This window comes from Diabrotica virgifera, chromosome 4, assembly GCF_917563875.1.
Source record: "Diabrotica virgifera virgifera chromosome 4, PGI_DIABVI_V3a".
Lineage (NCBI taxonomy): Eukaryota > Metazoa > Arthropoda > Insecta > Coleoptera > Chrysomelidae > Diabrotica > Diabrotica virgifera.
The window spans coordinates 31499494-31520088 of NC_065446.1; the positions used below are offsets into that span (position 1 = coordinate 31499494).

Consider the following 20595-nt stretch of genomic DNA (forward strand, 5'->3'; position numbering starts at 1 on the left):
GAGTACAACATCACAAATTAATTAAAATATTAAAGGATAAAGGAGTTGATAGTCAAGATGTACGAATCATAGAAAAATTATACTGACGTCAAGTAACAGCGGCAGCTTGCATAAATGAAAAATCAACAGAAATGTGCGAAATACAAAGAGGTGTCAGACAGGGTTGTACATGTATACTGTCCCCACTGTTATTCAATTTATATTCAGATAGAATATTTAAGGAAGCGCTGCATAATTTGGAATGGGGTGTGAAAGTTAATGGAATTCTGATAAATACAGATATGCAGACGATACATATATTTTAAGTGATGATATGAATGGATTACACCACCTTTTAAATGCCATTGACTCAGTGGGAAGAGAGTTTGGCTTAAACATAAACTGTTCAAAAACAAAATACATGGTATTTAGCCGTTGGTCCATCAAGATTCACGGTTATATGTTGATGGTCATATAATTCAAAGAGTACCCAGTTTTAAATATCTTGGTTGGCATATTACTGAACAATTAGATCCAGATAAAGAGATAAAATGTAGTGTATAAATCGAGATAGCCCGCACGACATTTTTAAAAATGAGGTCATTCTTCTGAAATGATAACTTGCAACTTCAACTTCCAAAAGCGCATGATTAAATGTTACATTTGGTCAGTCCTCTTGTATGGTGTCGAAGCACGGACATTAAAAATATCCACCATTAATAGTTTGGAGGCCTTTGAAATGTGGCTGCACAGACGTACAATGAAAATGCCATGGACGGCTACGCTGACAAATGGGGCAGTCTTTAAGAGAGCAAATGCTGCCCGCGCGCTGCTTGATAACATCAAATACATATATGTAGAAAGATGGCCTATTTTGGACACGTAGTAAGGGGAGACCGGTATAATATTCTTCAACTTATTATGATGGGTAAAATCGAAGGACGCAAAGGAATTGGTAAAAAGCAGGCCTCTTGGTTGAAGAATATCAGGGAGTGGACAGGAATAAAGAAAGCAGAATAACTATTTAGAATAACTCGAGACAGAGACAGTTTCACCAAGTTATTCGGCAACGTCAAGGGGACTTGATAGGGCACGTTAAGAAGAAGGGCCTTAAGAAGGCATTTGACAGGGTCAAAGTAATGGACGTTATCCATTTATTGTATGCAAGAGAGATACCTCTGGGAATAATTAAAATGATTTAAAATATCTACCAGAATAACACAATACAAATAAAAGTAGAAGAAGAACTAACTGATCCAATTGAAGCTGGCAGTGAATAAGACAGTGAGACTCCCTCCTCTATTGTTCAACCTGATTATGGATGATATAATAAAAAAGTAAGAACTAAACAAGGATACCAAATGGAAGAAAATCACTTAAAACAATCTGCTATGTAGACTGTAGACGATGCCAATTTCCTCAAAACAGACAAAATGCATGGTTAACAGCATATCTACTGAGATATCAATAATTGGAGTTGAAGGGTCAGATAATAGAACAGGTGATTGAATTTAAATATCTGAGCATAACACTGAGCTTCAAAAATCTCTAAAAAGAAATTTAAGATCAAGTGAATAGAGCAAACAGAGCCGCAGGTGGCCGGAATGAAACAATATGGAGAAATAAAAATACCGGAAAAGAAATGAAAGGCAGAATTTACAAAACAGTTATTAGACCAATAATGAAATGCCTACGCGGCAGAAATACAACCTGACATAGAGGACAAAAAGAATGCTAGAAACGACAGAGATGAAAACCCTTTGAAGAATCGATGGTAAGACACTATGGGACAGAGCTAGAAGTACAGATAGACGACGAAGATGCAAGGTGGAGAACGTAAAGAACTGGGTAAGAAACAGAAGAGTAATAGGGCAGTAAAGATGGCGAGAGTTCCCCAATAGGAAAACGATCAGTAAGAACACCACAAAAACCATGGAACGACATCTTATTGGAGGCACATTGAAAAAAACAGACTTGTCTACACAAAAAGGAGAAGAACAGTTCTATAGCACCTTATCATTTAGATTTGAAACCATTATTCATAAACCTAAATAAAGTAGACTCTCTCTATAACGAAAACTGAAATGGCGGACTAATTACCTCGTTATAAGCAGATCTTGTTATATCAGACAACAATAATATTGTGCATACATATGAAATTATAGTTTTCTAAAACATTAACTTCCTATAGTGGAGCCATTCGGAGCAATATAAGATGCAAAATATGGTTTCCTCAAAAATAAGGCTTCGCCATCGTAAATTGTAAATTTTCTTACACTATTCAATATCGGTCGATAGATAAACAGAACAGGCAGAAATTAATTATAGGCGGTGCATTTTATTACAGCACTATCTTCGATAACCACACAGATGTTGGGGATTTCTGTATACAGGCAGTTGAAGTATTTATTTATAGCCATTTTTTTTCTTCTTTTGTGGCCTTTGGGAACTGTGCCCATTTAGCCAGCAACACTTCTTAAAATCGACGCCTCACCATACACCAAGACCATTACGAATCCATCTCCGAATCCATTACAAAAACAATCCAGGATAGGTAAGGGAAAAAACTTTTCGCACCCAGATCGTTCAGGGCGACTAACCACAGACTAAGTAGGGATAATACGGGGTATTATTAATTTATACGACTAATTTTATAATCTAAAGTTTCAATTTACACGACTTAACATAATCTATAGAAGAATCCTAATGTGAGCTCCACACTCTCGCCGAAGTCGATCGAGGTTCAACAAGTACAAGAGTGTAGACGGTTACCTTGTGCAACTTTGCCTCGCTTCGTTCTACTTCCGTTCTCTGTCGGTCTGGCGCGTCCGAGTCAAAGGGATCTTTGTCGGTATCGCACCGCTTGAATGTGTTCCTCGCGAAGTAGAACGAGTGTGTAGAGAGGTACTTCGGACTTCGGTCAACTTTGGAAGTAACTTTGCCGAGAGTGTGGAGCCCGCTTAAAGATTGACGGTTTGTTCAAAGCTAGTAAGTTCATCAGATAATATGGGGGATAAACGTTTTCTTGCAATAGCTGCATATTCAATACATTTCTTTTTGTCACATATTTGTCACATGCAATATATGTTACATTTTGTCACATATATGTCACATGCAATTATTATAGCCATTACAGAGCTAAAAACAGGTAAAGATACATATTCTCTGATTTCTTTTTTCCACGAGGAAAAAAATTTTTCCTGTAGTTTCCTGTATACCATTTATTACAAAAAACCATAAAATCCTTTATAAAAGGTATATTTGTTAAAATCCCTATATAGGGCTACATCACAGAACAGAACTAGTTTTCGATCGGATGACCGATCATCATCAGTGTTTACGTGAATCTAATATGCTAACCACCAAAGTAAAAAATATTTGGGTGAAAACCCTTTACAATTAATCCGTCATAGGAACATAGAAATAAAATGTGAAATTAAAGATGGATGTTTAAAATATCCAATGTTTCATGCTCTAGGTACCATTGAGCTCGAATCTGACTTGTTCACTTCATCATTTCTTTTTTCCTCGTTATAACCAAATATGCCTCGTTATAGAGGTGTTACAGTTCAATAGGAATTTCATAGGACATCTAGTGTACCTCGTTATAAGCGAAACCTTGTAATAAACGTGTTCGTTATAGAGAGAGTCTACTGTATTTACAAAATTTAATAAATTCATACTGAAATAGTCTCTTTAGGGAGAGGAATGGTGAGGGGAAAAGCCAGCCCCCGTTCGCCAAACGGACATACGCAACGTGCAGGCAATAGTTCATATAAGTATACATGGCATTCCGCGATGGCGATCGCGTTAATCCACGGCAGATTTATGGTGTTAATCATGCAGGGATTATGCCACGGCATTCGCTCTCTCTCTCTATGTACCTGGCTAGTTGTCCCAAAGGAATTAGGGCCACTATATCACAGCTCGCTCGGATGCATATCTCATTAATGTAGTATGATATAGTGACGCGCCGTTTCTACATGGTGTTTATGCTAAATGAGTTATTATGATGCGCCTAGCCGCCCGCTGATTGGTCGCCGTAGACCAAGTTTAATTATTTCATTATGGAAGTGACAACAAAAAGGAACTTTATCTCTTATATGAGTAAATTATGACGTAAAACTAAATAGCTAGATTAAACATTTTGACGTTTCACGGCTATTAACATATTCGAATTGCTCTGTACAGTGAGCTATGCGCTTATTGGAAAGTTGAGTAAATAATACCTACTATGTATACATAATGTGACCAACTCCCATTCAGTCGAATCCGGGACAAGGCTAAAAAAAAATACCTGAAATCCGGGACTTTTCAATGAAAATCGGGCCATTTTTTTTTCAGAAGACAATAATTAAAATACAGAAACGAAAAAAAGTCCACCGTTTTAGTTTTCGTAGAACTATAATACCACGATATAAAATTCATGCGTTTTGGATGTGGTAATGTGGTATTAGCGTGTATTAGTATTACACTCTAGAAATTGTCCACTTTTTTCGTCCCACCAATTCAATTTGATGTGAATTATTAGAAGAATAACGTATTCAAAATTTCAAAAGACAATTTTACCAAAACGTTGAAAATTCGGATGGCCCGGAAGCCTTATCCGGGACGCCGGGACACGACTTCGGAATTCGGGCCATGTCCCGGATTTTTCGGGCTAGTTGGTCACACTATGTATACAGTATAAATTTGGATTTTATTAAACGCTTCTTATTAAACGCTTTTATTTAGTTCAATCGTTTGCGATGTAATCTTTAGACGTTAATTTGACTGCCTTTTCTTCAATGCAAATGAATGAAATTTTGCAGACATATGTATTCGCGGGAACAATACACGAATAGTCAATCAAAAAAAATTTTCTGTGTTTATGAATTGTTTAAATAAAAAAAAACGATTTTAATGGAAAATGCTTAAATTCTCTTGTTTTTTACAATGTAGAAACTTGAAACTTTACAGATTATAGATAATTATATGAACTATACATAACTTCACTTTTTACCTTAATTGTTTACGTTATTCTTCATACATAAACAATAAAGTTTCAAATTTATCCAGTTTCTCTCCGGTATTTATCCAGTTTTCAGCGAAAAATAGTTATGGCACCGCAGAGAGACGAATGCTGCCCTTAGTATTGTCGTGGGCTTCGACTGTCCATAAAACGCAAGGTTCGACTGTTGACTACGCTGTCGTGAACTTGGGCCCGATAGTGTTTGCGTAAGGGCAGGCTTAAAAGCTTGCATTGAGCCTGCAAAGCTTACGATGCATTGAGCCGAGTGCGATCATTAAGGTACGTATCCATACAAGGGTGAACCCCGCTCGGTGTAGCTGCTCAAATGGATACAGCATGCGCTCCCCGACATATAAACCGCAAATCGGTTGAATCGAAGAGGGTGGGCGCCGAGCGGCGATCACCGACGTATCCACTATGTGGAGCTGCTACACCGAGCGAGGTTTACCCTTGTATGGATACGTACCTTTAGACGGCTTGCGCATTGAAGAACTGCATTGCGAGAAATTAACAAGGTCTACACCGTCCAATAGTAAAGCATTAGAAGAGATGGAAAGACTGCGAAAACTGTAATAGGTGTAAATCATAATTTTGATTTAAGAAATGTATGAAGAAATTACAGAAAATGTACCTACAATGTATGCATCAAAAGTTTAAATAAATGCAAAAAATGTATCTGTCATATACTTACATCCTTTTTTTAAACATGACGATATATTTTAATGTTTGAAAAAAGACTAAAAAGTAAAAAATAAAAAAATATGAAAAAAAAATTTTAAGAAACGCTTTTCTTTAGTAATGAGAATGAGTGACTAATATTTAAAATATTATAAAAAATCACCTACAAAGCAAAAAATAAAAAAAATCAAACTCGAAGGATTATTCGAAAAAAAAACGTTCGTTAAAAAAATTAAAAAATCTAACACATTCGTTAAAGAAAAGCGTGGGGCGCGTCTTCATCGAATAAACGTTTTGAGGATAGCGCCACACGCTTTTGTTTAACGAATGTGTTAAATTTTTTAATTTTTTTAACGAACGTTTTTTTTTCGAATAATCCTTCGAGTTTGATTTTTTTATTTTTTGCTTTGTAGTTAAAAATGTTTTAAATTTTAGTCACTCATTACTAAAAAAAAAGCGTTTCTTAAAATTTTTTTTTCATATTTTTTTATTTTCTGTATATTAATGATAGACCCTGGTTGTTTTTAGGTGCATGATGATATTTTCAATTTACACACCAAATTATCAGTAGTAATTGCACAAAAGCTCTAAAATTCTATATTAATTTTAGAGATCGAGTGCAATTTGTTGCGATTATTTCATGAATAAAACTGTTCAAAACCAAAATTTTATTGTAATTTATTTATGTAAGTACAAATTAGTACAATTAAACACACAGTTATTATAATTATTTGACGGTTGAAAGTCATCACTTTTATAATTTTTAAAACATTAATTGTCATTAATGTCACTGAATGTATTTTTTCATAGCAACGAAGGGCATCTGACGTAATATACTTGACGACGGGCAATTATCAAAAAGTATCACTTTAATTTGTATTTCTGTAGCTTTCTATTGGTCAGAATCTCCTATGAATGAAATAATCAGTGTTATCAAATAGAAAGTGTGCTAGTATTAGCCCAGTAAATAAACGGAAAATACGGCGATACCGTGTAATTTTCAGGGTCAACTCCGAATCGCATGAAAATTTGGATTTAGGTTCTACTTACCTCCACATTAAAGCTGAACTGGTGCCTTTGGTTGCTTTCACTTGGGGGGTGACAGTTACCCTTTCTCGCGGGTGAAAAAACGCGAGTTTAAAATAAATCCGGAAATGGCTAAAGTGACTAATTTTAAGCAACTTTCGTTCTAAAGAGTTTTTTTTAAGTAAGTCAATACTTTTTCAGTTATTTGCGATTGAAAATGTTTATTTTTCGACAAAAAAATAAGTTTCCAGGCAATTTTTCGAGAATAAGTCAAAAATTAAATATTTTATCGAAAAAAATAGTTTTAGCAAAAATGTAGCTTATAAAAAAAAACTAAAAAAATGGATTATTAATAAAGTCTATAAAGCCAGTAAAAGCAAAGTTGTAGCTCATGAAAAATCCATTCTTATTCGTCAAATTCCAAATCGAATATTTAAACGTGAAATACTCAAAAAATTAAGCAATTTTCAAGAAAAACTTATGAAAATTGTTTAGTGTTTAAAAAAAGCTTAATTGTTATTTTTTATAAAAGTTTCTAGCATCAAAACTGAAAACTAAGAGAGTTAGACTCCAAATAAAGTTTAAACCTTTTTTTGGCAAAAAAATTGTGAAAATCTCCGAATAAAATTAATCGTCACCGTTTTACAAAGAATTTACTTTATTTATATATTTTTTATAATATCTGTAAATTTCACCGGTTTAAATTGCTTATTTTTGACAGGGTTATAGTTAAAAGGGCTTGAACGAGTCACTAATCACGAGTGCATGCAAACTTTGAACAGCCATATCTCAACCAATTTTTGTCTTACGAAAAACAAAATGAAACTAGCATATTTATAAAAGCAAAACCTACATTTTTTTACTCTTTGAGATTTTTCGCATCACTAATAAGTTTTAAGTTATTTTGAAAAAATGGCATTTCTTTTTAACATAATACCATTTTTTTTTAAATAAGCATTTCGAACAGGTCAAACATACAGATCGTATGAACAATACACATAGATATAAATTAAATAGTAAAGCGATACGATTAATTTTTATTTAGAGTGCTAAAAAGGGGGAGATCTTCACTATTTTTTTAATAAAAAAGGGTCAACTTTATTTTGAGTAGTGTAACTCGTTTAGTTTTGATGCTAGAAACTTTTATAAAAAATAAAAATAAAGCTTTTTTTAAACATTTTTAAAAAAATTTGATTCTATGTTTTTTCCGAAAATTGCTTATTTTTTGGTTATTTTAGGTTGAAATATTCGATTTGGAATTTGACGAACAAGAATGTATTTTTCATGAGCTACAACTTTACTTTTACTAGGTTTACAGACTTCTATAATACACCATTTTTTTGCTAAACGACTAGTTTTGCTACACCATGCTAAATAGGGGGGATTTTCACGATTTTTTTAACCAAAAAAAGGAGCCAACTTTATTTTGAGCGTAACTCGTTTAGTTTTGTTGCTACAAACTTGTAATCTTTCATGAGTTACAACTTTGTTTTACTGTTAGTTTTCGCTTTTTTTTATTGTTTTGTCTTGGACTTTGTTTGACTTTTACTAGGCTTTACTATACTGACTTTTAATTTATTTAAATTAAATTAGAAACTATTGTTGTTTAAACTGTTACATTTTAATTATCTTTGACTGCTGTTTCTTCAAAATAAAAACTGGTAAATTATGTGTTTATTTATTTAATAAGTATTCTGGTTTGTTGTATTTGCAGCCAAAATAAAAACCTTATTAAGAAATGAGGGTATTTGTATAAAACATTTTTATACTTAAAAGAAAAAAGGGATGTAGGGCTTTATAAAGGAAACACCCGCAAACAATCAGTAATAGTTATATCACTATAATTATAAAAGTACCCAGTAATATATCAATAAGTATATATACTTGACATTCAATTATTTGTGACTTACCCTAACTCTAGCTTCCGTTAAATTCGTCCACATTGCTATTTCTTCTCTAGTACTCATATCTGGATACCGATTTCTAGCAAAGGTAGCTTCTAATTCTTGTAATTGTTGGCTAGTAAAGTGAGTACGTTGCCGCCTTTGTCTTTTATTCTTTTTGTCGTTTTTGCCATCATCTGGCTCTGATGATTCAACTCCTACCCCAGACTCCGTTTTGATTGTGTCTGATAATGATCTGCTACCTGGAACAATAGGTAATATTTAATATGACTTTCGAGACGGAAAAGCCAAGTTTTATTATTTATTTAAATAGATAAATAAGCTTTTGGACAAACAAGTAATTGGACTTCGTAAGTCCTAGGTTTTCACCCAAAGTAATCGAAAGTAGAACTGGAAGACGATATTTGAATTTTACGTGTAACTTTGTGTGGATTGATATACGAATTTACTAATTTTGAGTCATTTTTACTAAACTTTGACATTTGTCACCTCATTTGTAATTCTACCCGGTATAATGGCGAAGGAGTTATATTGCCGGTCGTACGGACCGACAAAAAGATTGCCTAGGTCAAATATCTCACCTTTAGTACCATCCTTAGATTATAAGCTTTCATTTGACACCTCATTTATCATTCTAGCTGGTATAATGATGGAGGAGTAATATTCGCGGTCTGACGGACCGACGGACAGACCGCCTAGGTCAAATATCTCACCTTTAGTAGGTACCATCCTTGGATTATCAGCTTTCATTTGACACCTCATTTGTCATTCTACCTGGTATAATGACGGAGAAGTTATATTAGCGGTCGTACGGACCGACGGAAAGACAGCCTAGGTCAAATATCTCACCTTTAGTACCATCCTTGGATCATAAGCTTTCATTTGACACCTCATTTATCATTCAAGCTGGTATAATGATGGAGGAGTTATATTCGAGGTCGTACGGACCGATGAAAAGACAGCCTAGGTCAAATATCTCACCTTTAGTACCATCCTTGGATTATCAGCTTTCATTTGACACCTCATTTGTCATTCTACCTGGTATAATGACGGAGAAGTTATATTCCCGGTAGTACGGACCGACGGAAAGACAGCCTAGGTCAAATATCTCACCTTTAGTACCATCCTTGGATTATCAGCTTTCATTTGACACCTCATTTGTCATTCTACCTGGTATAATGACGGAGAAGTTATATTCGCGGTCGTACGGACCGACGGAAAGACAGCCTAGGTCAAATATCTCACCTTTAGTACCATCCTTGGATTATAAGCTTTCATTTGACACCTCATTTGTCATTCTACCTGGTATAATGACGGAGGAGGTATATTCGCGGTCGGACAGACCGACGGACAGACCGCCAAGGTCAAATATCTCACCTTTAGTACCATCCTTGGATTATCAGCTTTCAGTTGACACCTCATTTGTCATTCTACCTGGTATAATGATGGAGGAGTTATATTCGCGGTCGGACAGACCGACGGACAGACCGCCAAGGTCAAATATCTCACCTTTAGTATCATCCTTGGATTATCAGCTTTCAGTTGACACCTCATTTGTCATTCTAGCTGATATATTGACGGAGGAGTTGTGATTACAGACAGACGGACAGACGGACGTGGATAATACAAAGTTTTCACATTTTTTCAAAATTGGGTGAAAACAATATTATATATACAATAGAGAAGTTCAAAATTATGATAAATTCATTTTTTCGAATATATTTGCCACTTAGGAGGAAAACTCTGACACAGGTCGATTTTTATTTTTTTTTAAATATTGTATTATTAAATATTTATTATTTTAAATATATTGTTTTCCTCGAGCAACAGAAGCTCTAGGAAAGCGCAAAGTCATACCGAACAAAAGAAATAACATGGTTCAGAAAAGAAATAAAATAGAAATGTAAAGGGAAACGAAAGGCCTACATGAAGTATAAAACATCAAATACTCCAGAATCCAGAGACATCTATAGAAGAATACGAAATGAATCAAAGGCGTTGGTAAGAAGAACAAAAAATGAACACTGGAAACAGTTTGCAAAAAGGATGGAAAGCGACTATTAGGGTACACAAATACAAACATGGAGATTTATAAGAAACCAACGGTAAGAAATGACAGAATTGAAGGAATACTATAACATACCAGCAAACGAATGGGAAAGATATTTGACGGAACTGTTTAAAGGAAAGGAAAATAATAATCAACACAATAACGTACCTGAATTAAGACACGAAACATAATTCAGTTTTCAGGAAGTAGAGATAGCCATAAATTCACTCAAAAATAGAAAGTCACCAGGACCAAACGCAATAACCAACGAGCTTCTAAAACACGTACGAGAAAGTATAACCCTAGAGATGATAAAACTTTTACAAAAACTAATATTGCACTGCAAGATGGAGAAACAGCATAATGATCCCAATGTTCAAGAAAGGAGACAAAGAAGATCCCAACAATAATTATAGAGGTATAAATCTGCTGAACACTGCACTTAAGCTAACCACAAAAGTCCTAACCAACAAAATCAATAAACTAACAACTTTATCAGATGAACAACAAGGATTCAGATCCGGAAGATCCTGCTTAGACGCCGTAAAGACAAATCACAGAAAAGGTCATCGAGTACAATAAACCAGCATATCTACGTTTTATAGACCTGACAAAGGCTTCCGATCGCATCCAAGTCGACTTACCTCTACTATATAGAAGAAACATATCAATCAATATTATACAAACCATCGTAAACTTCTACTTCCATAATCATCGAATACAGGTAAAGATAAATGGAAAACTAACACAGTTCATACCAGTACGAAGCGGAGTCAGACAAGGTGACATGGAGCAGTACGTAAAGGTCATGGTTACAGAATGGGAAACGAAGAAATCCAAATATTATGTTATGCAGACGACGCCGCATTAATCGCCGAGACAGAAGACGATCTCCAAAGATTAACACACATCTACAATACAACAGCCAAGAAATATAATATGATAATATCAGCAGAAAAACCCAAATGTATGCCAACATCTAAATACCCACTACGATGTAAAATCGAAATTGATGGAAAAATAATAAAGCAGGAAGTAAGGTTTAGATATGTAGGAATAGATATAACTAGTTACGGAGATATTGAAGAAGAAGTACGACAACAAAGCTTAAAAGCAAGTAAAGTAGCGAGATCTCTTAATGACACAATCTGGAAGAACACACACCTAAGACAAGACACAAAAGCAAGAATATATAAAGCAGCAATTAGACCTATATTGACATACACGGCGAAGACAAGACCTGACACATCTAAAACGAGACGACTACTAGAAACGACAGAGATGACAATACTTCGACGAATATCAGGGCAAAGTCAGGCGCGGATCCAAGGGGGGTCAATGGGGTCAATTGCCCCCTCCTTGAGACTTCGCCTGGTGTCGCGTTTTTTTAAGAAAGAGATAATTACGATTGAAAATAAATAGAGAGTTTTGTGTCCTGTTGACAACTGAATAACGGAATGTAACATAAAACAGAATTATTTCTCCAAAGTACGTGTTCTCGGTCTTACTGTATGGTGTCGAGTCTTAGACTGTGAATAAAATCGATCTACTTACCTAAATCGCCTTGAGGCTTTTGAAATGTGGTTCTATAGAAGAAAAAGTATCTTGGGTGAAGAAGATTCATAACTTCACAATACTAGAACGTCTCAGCAAGACTACTGAGATTATAGAAGGCATCAAGAAGAGAAAAGTGGAGTATCTTTTGGACATGTAATGAGAAGTTTCAAATATAGGTTGCTGCAAAATATTATGCAAGAGAAAAGAGAAGGCAAAAGGCAAACGCAGTCCAGGACGAAAAAGCACTTCGTGGTTGATTTAGGGTGGCAGTGAATAAAATTAAGATAGCTATGATAGTAACCAACGTTCTGAAAGGACATGGTAGGTACATGAAGGAAAATAAAGTAACAGCCCATACCGAAAGAGAATCCTGCGTATGCGAGTGACGAGAAAATTTTTATTTCATTGCCTCCTCCTTGCAAGGTTGCTGGATCCGCCGTTGGGCAAAGTCTGTCGGATAGGGAGAGAAGCGAAAACATAAGAAGAGCATGCAATGTAGAAGATATAAAATGGATGGGTGACAAAACGGAAACAGGAGTGGAACGAACACATTAGTAGAATGATAGAGGATAGGATAGTACGTAAGTCACCAAATGGACGCAGAAGTATTGGCAGGCCAAGAAAGAGATGGTGCGATAATTTAAACAAATTAGGAGGCTAATATTGAAGAGGAAACAGACTTTAAAACCTACATACAAGATGGAAGAAGAAGAAGAAGATATTATTAATACATATTTAAATATTTATTTTAAACACATTGTTGTCTAATCATGTCTGATAATCCATTCACATGCCAGACAACAATTTGCACATTTTCTTCTAGCGTTAAAACCATGATTTTCACTAATTGTTTTTTCAACAAAAAGTTTCTGTTCACCGTGCAAAACCACTTCTCACACTCATTAAGTAGGTACCATTAAATCACCAGCCTTCGATAAATCTTTAAGTAACTAGAGTGGATGAGATGTCTCAAATCATAGTAGAAATTATAATTAATAAATAATTTAATTTAATTAAAAAAATACTACCTACTAACTAATCTGTTTTTGATTTACATTTGTTTTATTGTCTTAAATCAGTTGTTACTTTATGCGAAACTAAAAAAAGACAATATCAATGGTATAGTTTAGTCAATACCAAAGTCAAATCCATAAAAGTTTAATCTCATGTTAACGTCATACGTATAATTATGACTGAAGTCAACTAGCTCTTAAGCTAACGTTTTGGGAAACCATCGAGAGTGGTAATGTAGTGTCATATAAAGGACCCCGCACAAACCTTATGGAAAATAGGTCCCAGTGGATTTCGTTCATACTTTGGGAAAATACTCTTTGAAGCAACCTGATAAAAAGTTCTCATGGGCACAACTCAATCGTATGAAGGATTTTCAAGATATAGAGGCCCAAACTCGAAAAATTATAAGATTTACGGGGTATTCCAATTCCGTGAGTTACTGGTTATTTGGCAACATGTAGAAGTTTAGAGCAAGGAAAAGTACTAGTAGTCTATGATTTTTTCCTGGCTATCCAATGGCGATCTTTACTTTGACCTTGACCTTCAACGGACGTCATCTTCTAGAGTTTCGAGGGTTCTCGGCATTCAATTGATATAAACAGATTACTCATGGGTTTTTGGGATCGCTAAACACGAATATGCCATCAGAATTGCCCTCCGGATGACGTGGTGGCCAGGGCCTCTGCAAAGGACGTCATCTGCTAGAGTTTCGATGGTTTTCGGCATTTAATTGATGCAAATGAATTACTGGAGGGTTTTTTGAGGTCGCTGTACACGAATATGCTACCAGAACCGACTCCCGGAGCACCTGATTTCCAAGGTCAATGAAAGGGGCTCCTGGAGTTTCGAGGATCTTTGGTACTACATTAATGCAAACGGATTAGTTATAGGTTTTTGAGGTTGCTGAACACGAATACGTGATCAGCACAGACACAGGAGTATCTGGTGCCTAAGACAGGTTATCTTCTGGAGTTTCAGAGGAATCAAATGGATTACTCTTAGGTTTTTGGGGTTGCTAAACATGCATACTATCAGATCCTATCAGATCCGATCAGATCCTATCAGATCCGACCCACGAATCACATTGTGCCTACGGCACAATGTGATCACGTATTCGTGTTCAGCAACCCCAAAAACCTATAATTAATCCGCTTGCATCAATGTAGTACCAAAGACTCTCGAAACTCCAGGAGCCCCTTTCATTGACCTTGGAAACCAGGTGCTCCGGGAGTCGGTTCTGGTGGCATATTCGTGCTTAGCGACCTCAAAAAACCCTCCAGTAATTCATTTGCATCAATTAAATGCCGAAAACCATCGAAACTCTAGAATATGACGTCCCTTGCAGTGACCCTGGCCACCACGTCATCCGGAAGGCAATTCTGATGGCATATTCGTGTTTTGCGATCCCAAAAACCCATGAGTAATCTGTTTATATTAATTTAATGCCTAAAACCCTCGAAACTCTAGAAGATGACGTCCGTTGAAGGTCAAGGTCAAAGTAAAGGTCACCATTGGATAGCCAGGAAAAAATCCTAGACTACTAGTACTTTTTCTTGATCCAAACTTCTACATGTTGCCAAATAATCAGTAACTCACGGAATTGGAATAACCCGTAAATCTTACAATTTTCCGAGTTTGGACCTCTATATCTTGAAAATCCTTCATACGATTGGGTTGTGCCCATGAGAACTTTTTATCAGGATGCTTCAAAGAGTATTTTCCCAAAGTATGAACGAAATCCACTGGGACCTATTTTCCATAAGGTTTGTGCGGGGTCCTTTATAGGTTTCTATCGATAATTTCCCACCTCTTCTAGTTTCATCTCTTTTTATTTCACAACGTATTATCTTCTCCATATTTGCGTTATTTTGCCGGTTCTTAGCGTACTTATCACTGTATAGTAATCTAATAGTAGGGGAGGAAAGTATGCTAAATGTGCAGTCACTCAGGCACTTTGGGGACCTATTGGGTTGTGAAGAGTAGGTTCTAAAACCAAAAAAAGTTAAGTAGAGTTTTCCATTTTAGTGGGGACTTTCCATTTTTAATTTAATTTTCCATTTCCAATAATCGTTTTTTTCGATTATAGCGACATCTATCCATAATTCGAAAAAATGTTTCAAATAAAAGTTACTTATTTTTACGTAAGGAATCCGAATCTGCAATAAAAAATGGGTGCTCTTATTTAAAATTTTAAAGTAACCCTTCACCCCACATCCGTGGGGGGTCGTATTTGGTGTCATTCGATAGATTTTTCAAGCATATTGAATAAGTGTGTTTTTTAGTTTTTCGATCTGATGTTCATTTCGCGAAATATCGCGGGATTCGTATTTAAAATTTACCCCCACCCCTCTCCGTGGGCAGTCGTGTTTGGTATCATTCGATAGATTTTTGACAAATATTGAGCATGTATTTTTTAGTTTTTAGATCTATCGTTCATTTCGCGAAATATTCGCTTTTTTCTTGTGAAACTTTGTGACTCACCCATTTCCTTACGCCCCGCCCAAATCGTCAGATTTTTGAAATATACACGAACACATATTAACGAACTCCCCTGTGTTTAGAACCAATATATGTTAGAGGAACATCTACAGGGTACCAGGGTTCTCCCCATATGATAATCTGACGGGCTCAAGTTACTGCAAAAATCCCCGCTTGGCTCCCCTACCATAACACATTTCTAAAACTAGAATAAATAAATATATCAAAACTATTTAAAATTTTGACAGTCCTTTAGTTTAAGCGTAGGTAGTCCCTCGTTAAACTTTCCAAACTTTCACTTTGACTAAAACCAATTAGTAGCCCCCATATCAAAGTTTGCTCAAAGACAAAACACGAGAGACACCAAACTCGCACTTTCATTTCCCAATTAATTTAAATTTTAGGAAAGTTGGTCGAGTAATCCCTCCATGTCAGAGTAATTATTTAAAAGCAGAACCAAAATAGCCCGCTTCTTACTCAACTTATTGCGGGATTAACTTTATAGCATCTGTGTAACTTTTTAAATGTTAGTTACATTTCTGTCTCAAGACTCAAGACGTACACACGTAGTAGGCTTTAGTCGTTGGAGTTTCAAGAAAGTAAAGTTATATATTATCCTTTGTTAGTAATGCCTTTTGAAATTTATATAGCATTTATATACCTACACTAATGATAAATCACGGAATAAGACATTTAGAATAGAATAATTTAGACCCTCGAGCTTACTATGTACAGCCGGTTCCTAAAAAAACTGATACGACTCTTATTAAGATTCGATCATGTTGAGCAGTGTATTTGATTGATCTGACATTATATTTATTATGACAGACAAATAATAAAATAAACAAACAACAAATAACAAACAACTGATTATAGTCCTGTCGCCAGGGGGGGTACAACGGCCTCGTTAATTCAGATGGACTTACTCAAGTTTTTTTTATGTATTTTGACCCGTAGAACACGAATTTTTTGGGTAACAGTTGATCCGGATGTCGATAAGATTGTTATAGACCAAGAACTTGAGGAATCAAATAACAGCGATTTTTGGCAAAACAAAACACTATTTTGTATTTTTTGGGCCATTTTAAGTAAAAAATATTTCTACAAGTTTTTTCGTAGGATGCACAGTTTTCGAGATAAACGCGGTTGAACTTTAAAAAAATCGAAAAATTGCAATTTTTGAACCCGAATAACTTTTGATTAAAAAATAAAATAGCAAGTCTGCTTACCGCATTTAAAAGTTTAAGTCAAATTATATCGGTTTTGATTATTTCCATTGGTAAAAATTTATTTTTTTATTGTTTAACAAAGCTATAAACACGTAGGGTTTCCCGTGCTTTTACATGTGTTTTAACGCATGTAACGTAGAAATAGTCTTGATTGCACTAGTACCTATTCTACCTACTCGTTCGATTTTAAATGAGAAATCATAGAAACATCACTCACGCACTAGTTGTTTGTAGCTTTGTTTAACAATAACACAATAAATTTTTAGCAATGCAAATAATCAAAACCGACATAATTTGACTTGAACTTTCAAAGGCGCTAAGCAGAATTGCTATTTTATTTTTTAATCAAAAGTTATTCGGGTTTAAAAATTGCAGTTTTTCGATTTTTTGAAAGTTCAACCGCGTTTATCTCGAAAACTGTGCATCCTACTAAAAAACTTGTAGAAATATTTTTTGCTTAAAATGACCCAAAAAATACAAAATATTGTTTTGTTTTGCCAAAAATCGCTGTTATTTGATTCCTCAAGTTCTTGGTCTATAACAATCTTATCGACATCCGGATCAACTGTTACCCAAAAAATTCGTGTTCTACGGGTCAAAATACATAAAAAAAACTTGGGTAAGTCCATCTGAATTAACGAGGCCGTTGTACCCCCCCTGGCGACAGGACTATTACATATTATGTTAATTCATAAATTGTACTAATTATTAAGGTCTAAATGTTTATATTATTTTGAATTCCTATATTTTATAAAGAACATATAAATGATAGTTTTTACATCAAATAGATCACATAATTATTGTAAACGTGGATTATACAACAAAACAAATTAATATTCAATTCAGCCCTGTAACTTATTAAAATAAATATTATAGAAGTTTTCAGGGACTTTCAGCCCTCGATAATAATGTCTTTCATTTTGAGTTTAAATGTTTCAAAAATATTTATTAGTTTTCTCAGGATTCGAAAAAAAAATGAATACAATTAAAATACATTGAGAATTTTGACATGCGTCACAATTTTGCATTAACTCAATGTAAAATTCTAAACTGTTGAATTCCAGCTTCCCTAATTATTTGACATCAAATGACATTAGAAACTATTTGTAGAGGATTGAAATCTGTATTGAAAACAACTATTAAAATTGGTCTACGTAATTAAACATATTCCAAAATTTTGTAAAAATGTAATACATTTCAGTTTTCAGCCCAAACTTAGGCCACACACAATGCAATATGTTCACATTTTTGAACTGTCAATATTTTTATTTTATCATCTATTGTTTAAAAACAATACAGTTGATAAGATACCCTCAGTTGCGAAGAAATTATTAATAATAAAGATTAATAATAAAGTCTAATAACCGTGGAACAGAATAATATATCTGACAAATTTTAAGATTTGGCAGTGACATTGACAGTATGTAAATATTAAGTATTTATCCTTCAAAATACACTGCTCAATTTTCTACAAAATACGCTTCAAGAGTCGTATCAGTTTTTTTTGGAACCAGGTGTACTTAATTGTGTCTTTGCTAACAATTTTTTCTTACTCAGATTATTTTATAGTTTGGTTTTAGTTTCATAAGGAAGTTAAGAAAATAAGAGGAAAATTCAAGAAGAATCCAATAGAAAAAATAAAAAATGACAAAGGAGAAATAATAATTGTAGATATTGAACAGATCAAATTAATATGAAAAAATTACATAAAAGAATTGCTCAGCACAGAACAACAAATGATGAACAACATATCAGGCCCGGATACTCTATTAGAAGAAGTGGAAGCAATAATAATAACCTTTGAAGATGGAAAAGCTTGTGGTCTAGATGAAGTTCAGTCTGAGATCATTAAAATCTTCCATTACAACCTCAGAAAAGAATGAACATTTTCAAAAAGATATTGAAAAAATACTCAAAGCTTGGTTGAGGTCAAACAATTTGATTTTATGAAAGGTCTAGTAACAAGAGATGTCCTATTCAGCATGCAAGTGCTATTCCAAATGTGTACCGGGTGTCCCAATAAGAATGGCTCTCGGCCATATCTAAGAAACCGTTAATAGTACAGCTTTGAGAAAAAAATATTTATGACAACAGTTGCCTCGAGAGAAGCCTGGAAATTGTTTTCATAATTGTCAGTTCACCGTTAGAGGGCGTAATTGAATATAAAAAATTAAAAAATCAAAATTTTACAAAATTTGCCTAATGAAAGGGCACTGGAAATCCGATCATCGTGTTTTTCATAAAATTCTGCGCATATTTGATTTCACAAGTTTAAGTCTACCTTTGCAAATAAGAGGTGGGGGTGAGTGGGAACCTTGTTATGAAATAATGGCTGTAAGTCCGGTTCTGCTAAATCGAATTTTGCAAACTTGGTCTTGTTGAAAACAGCTCTTTTTCATCAATGTAAGAGTTATAATTTAGAAACAGCCTATTAAATAATGTGCCAGCTAGGAGCTGTTATTTAATTATTTTCAGAAATCTAGTTTTCTTTGGAAAATATTAAATACAAGTATGCATTTTTAATCCTGTATTACAAAATTAAATCATATTATCAACAGAATAGCGAAAACCGCATGTCCATACCTTTTTTCTGTCTCGAGATATCTTAAGAAACGTGTTAATTTTAAACCTAATTGTTATTGTCACCGGTAAACGAAGTTAAGAAAAGGTGGAAAAAACAAAGAAACATTTTTTAGATGTCTGTAAATGTAAATTAGAAACGTGTATTAATTAAAACAACAATAAGACAAACACTATAAAATATAACAAAGAAATAAACAACTACTTAGTGACTACTTAAATGTTCAAACTATTGCCCATCATTTTTGATTCAAGCATTTACTCTTTCAAGAGTAGATTGAACAGCAGTCTTAATTTCTGCTTTCGAAATGGTTTGAATGGGGTTTCGTATTATCTGGATCATTTTTTCTTGAGTAGGCCTAGCTGTAAAAGCAAGGTCTTTAATCCGTCCCCAAACCTAAATAAAAGTGAAATACCAAACCATCCCCACACCAAACAGTTAAATTTGGTGATAGTCAGATAATTGGACCCTTTCTTTTCAATAATGCTATTATTGGTGAACGCTATCTAATTCTTTTAAGGAATGAATTGTCTCTTCTTCTGGAAGATGTACCGCTAGCAGTTCGTAGGTCCATGTTGTTTCAGCACGATGGTTGTCCCGCGCATTTTTCCAGAGTAGTAAGAGATTTTTTAGATGAGTCATTCGCTGATAGATGGATAGGACGTGGAAGCCTATTTTTTGCTTAGCCAGATCATCAGATTTAACTGTTTTAGACTTTTATTTATGGGGAAGGATTAAAGACCTTGTTTTTGCCGCTAGGCACACTACTCGAGAAAACATGATCCAGAGGGTAGGAAACGTCATGCAAAGCATTGCGAGAGCAGAAATTGAGACTGTTGTTCAATATACTCTTAAATAGTAAATACTTGTATCGAAAATTATAGGCATTAATTTGAACATTTAAGTCGTCACTAAGTAGTTGTTTTTATTTCTCTGTTATATTTTATAGTGTTGTTTATCCTATTGTTGTTTTAAAATTATTTATTTTTACACGTTGACATCTAAAAAATGTTTTTTTGTTTTTTCCACAGCACACTACCTTTCCTTAACTTCGTTTACCGGTGACAGTAACAGTTATGTTTAAAATT

The 20595-nt window shown here is 34.5% G+C and overlaps 1 protein-coding gene across 1 annotated transcript in view; it reads right to left on the bottom strand.

Moving 5' to 3' along the window:
* The window catches only part of LOC126882983 (pituitary homeobox homolog Ptx1), a 275850-nt gene that overhangs the window by 84292 nt on the left and 170963 nt on the right, over positions 1–20595 (bottom strand). Inside the window, exon 4 of the mRNA XM_050648120.1 lies at positions 8605–8840. Within this exon, the coding sequence (XP_050504077.1) occupies positions 8605–8840 (236 nt within the window). The remainder of the gene's footprint in view (positions 1–8604; positions 8841–20595) is intronic.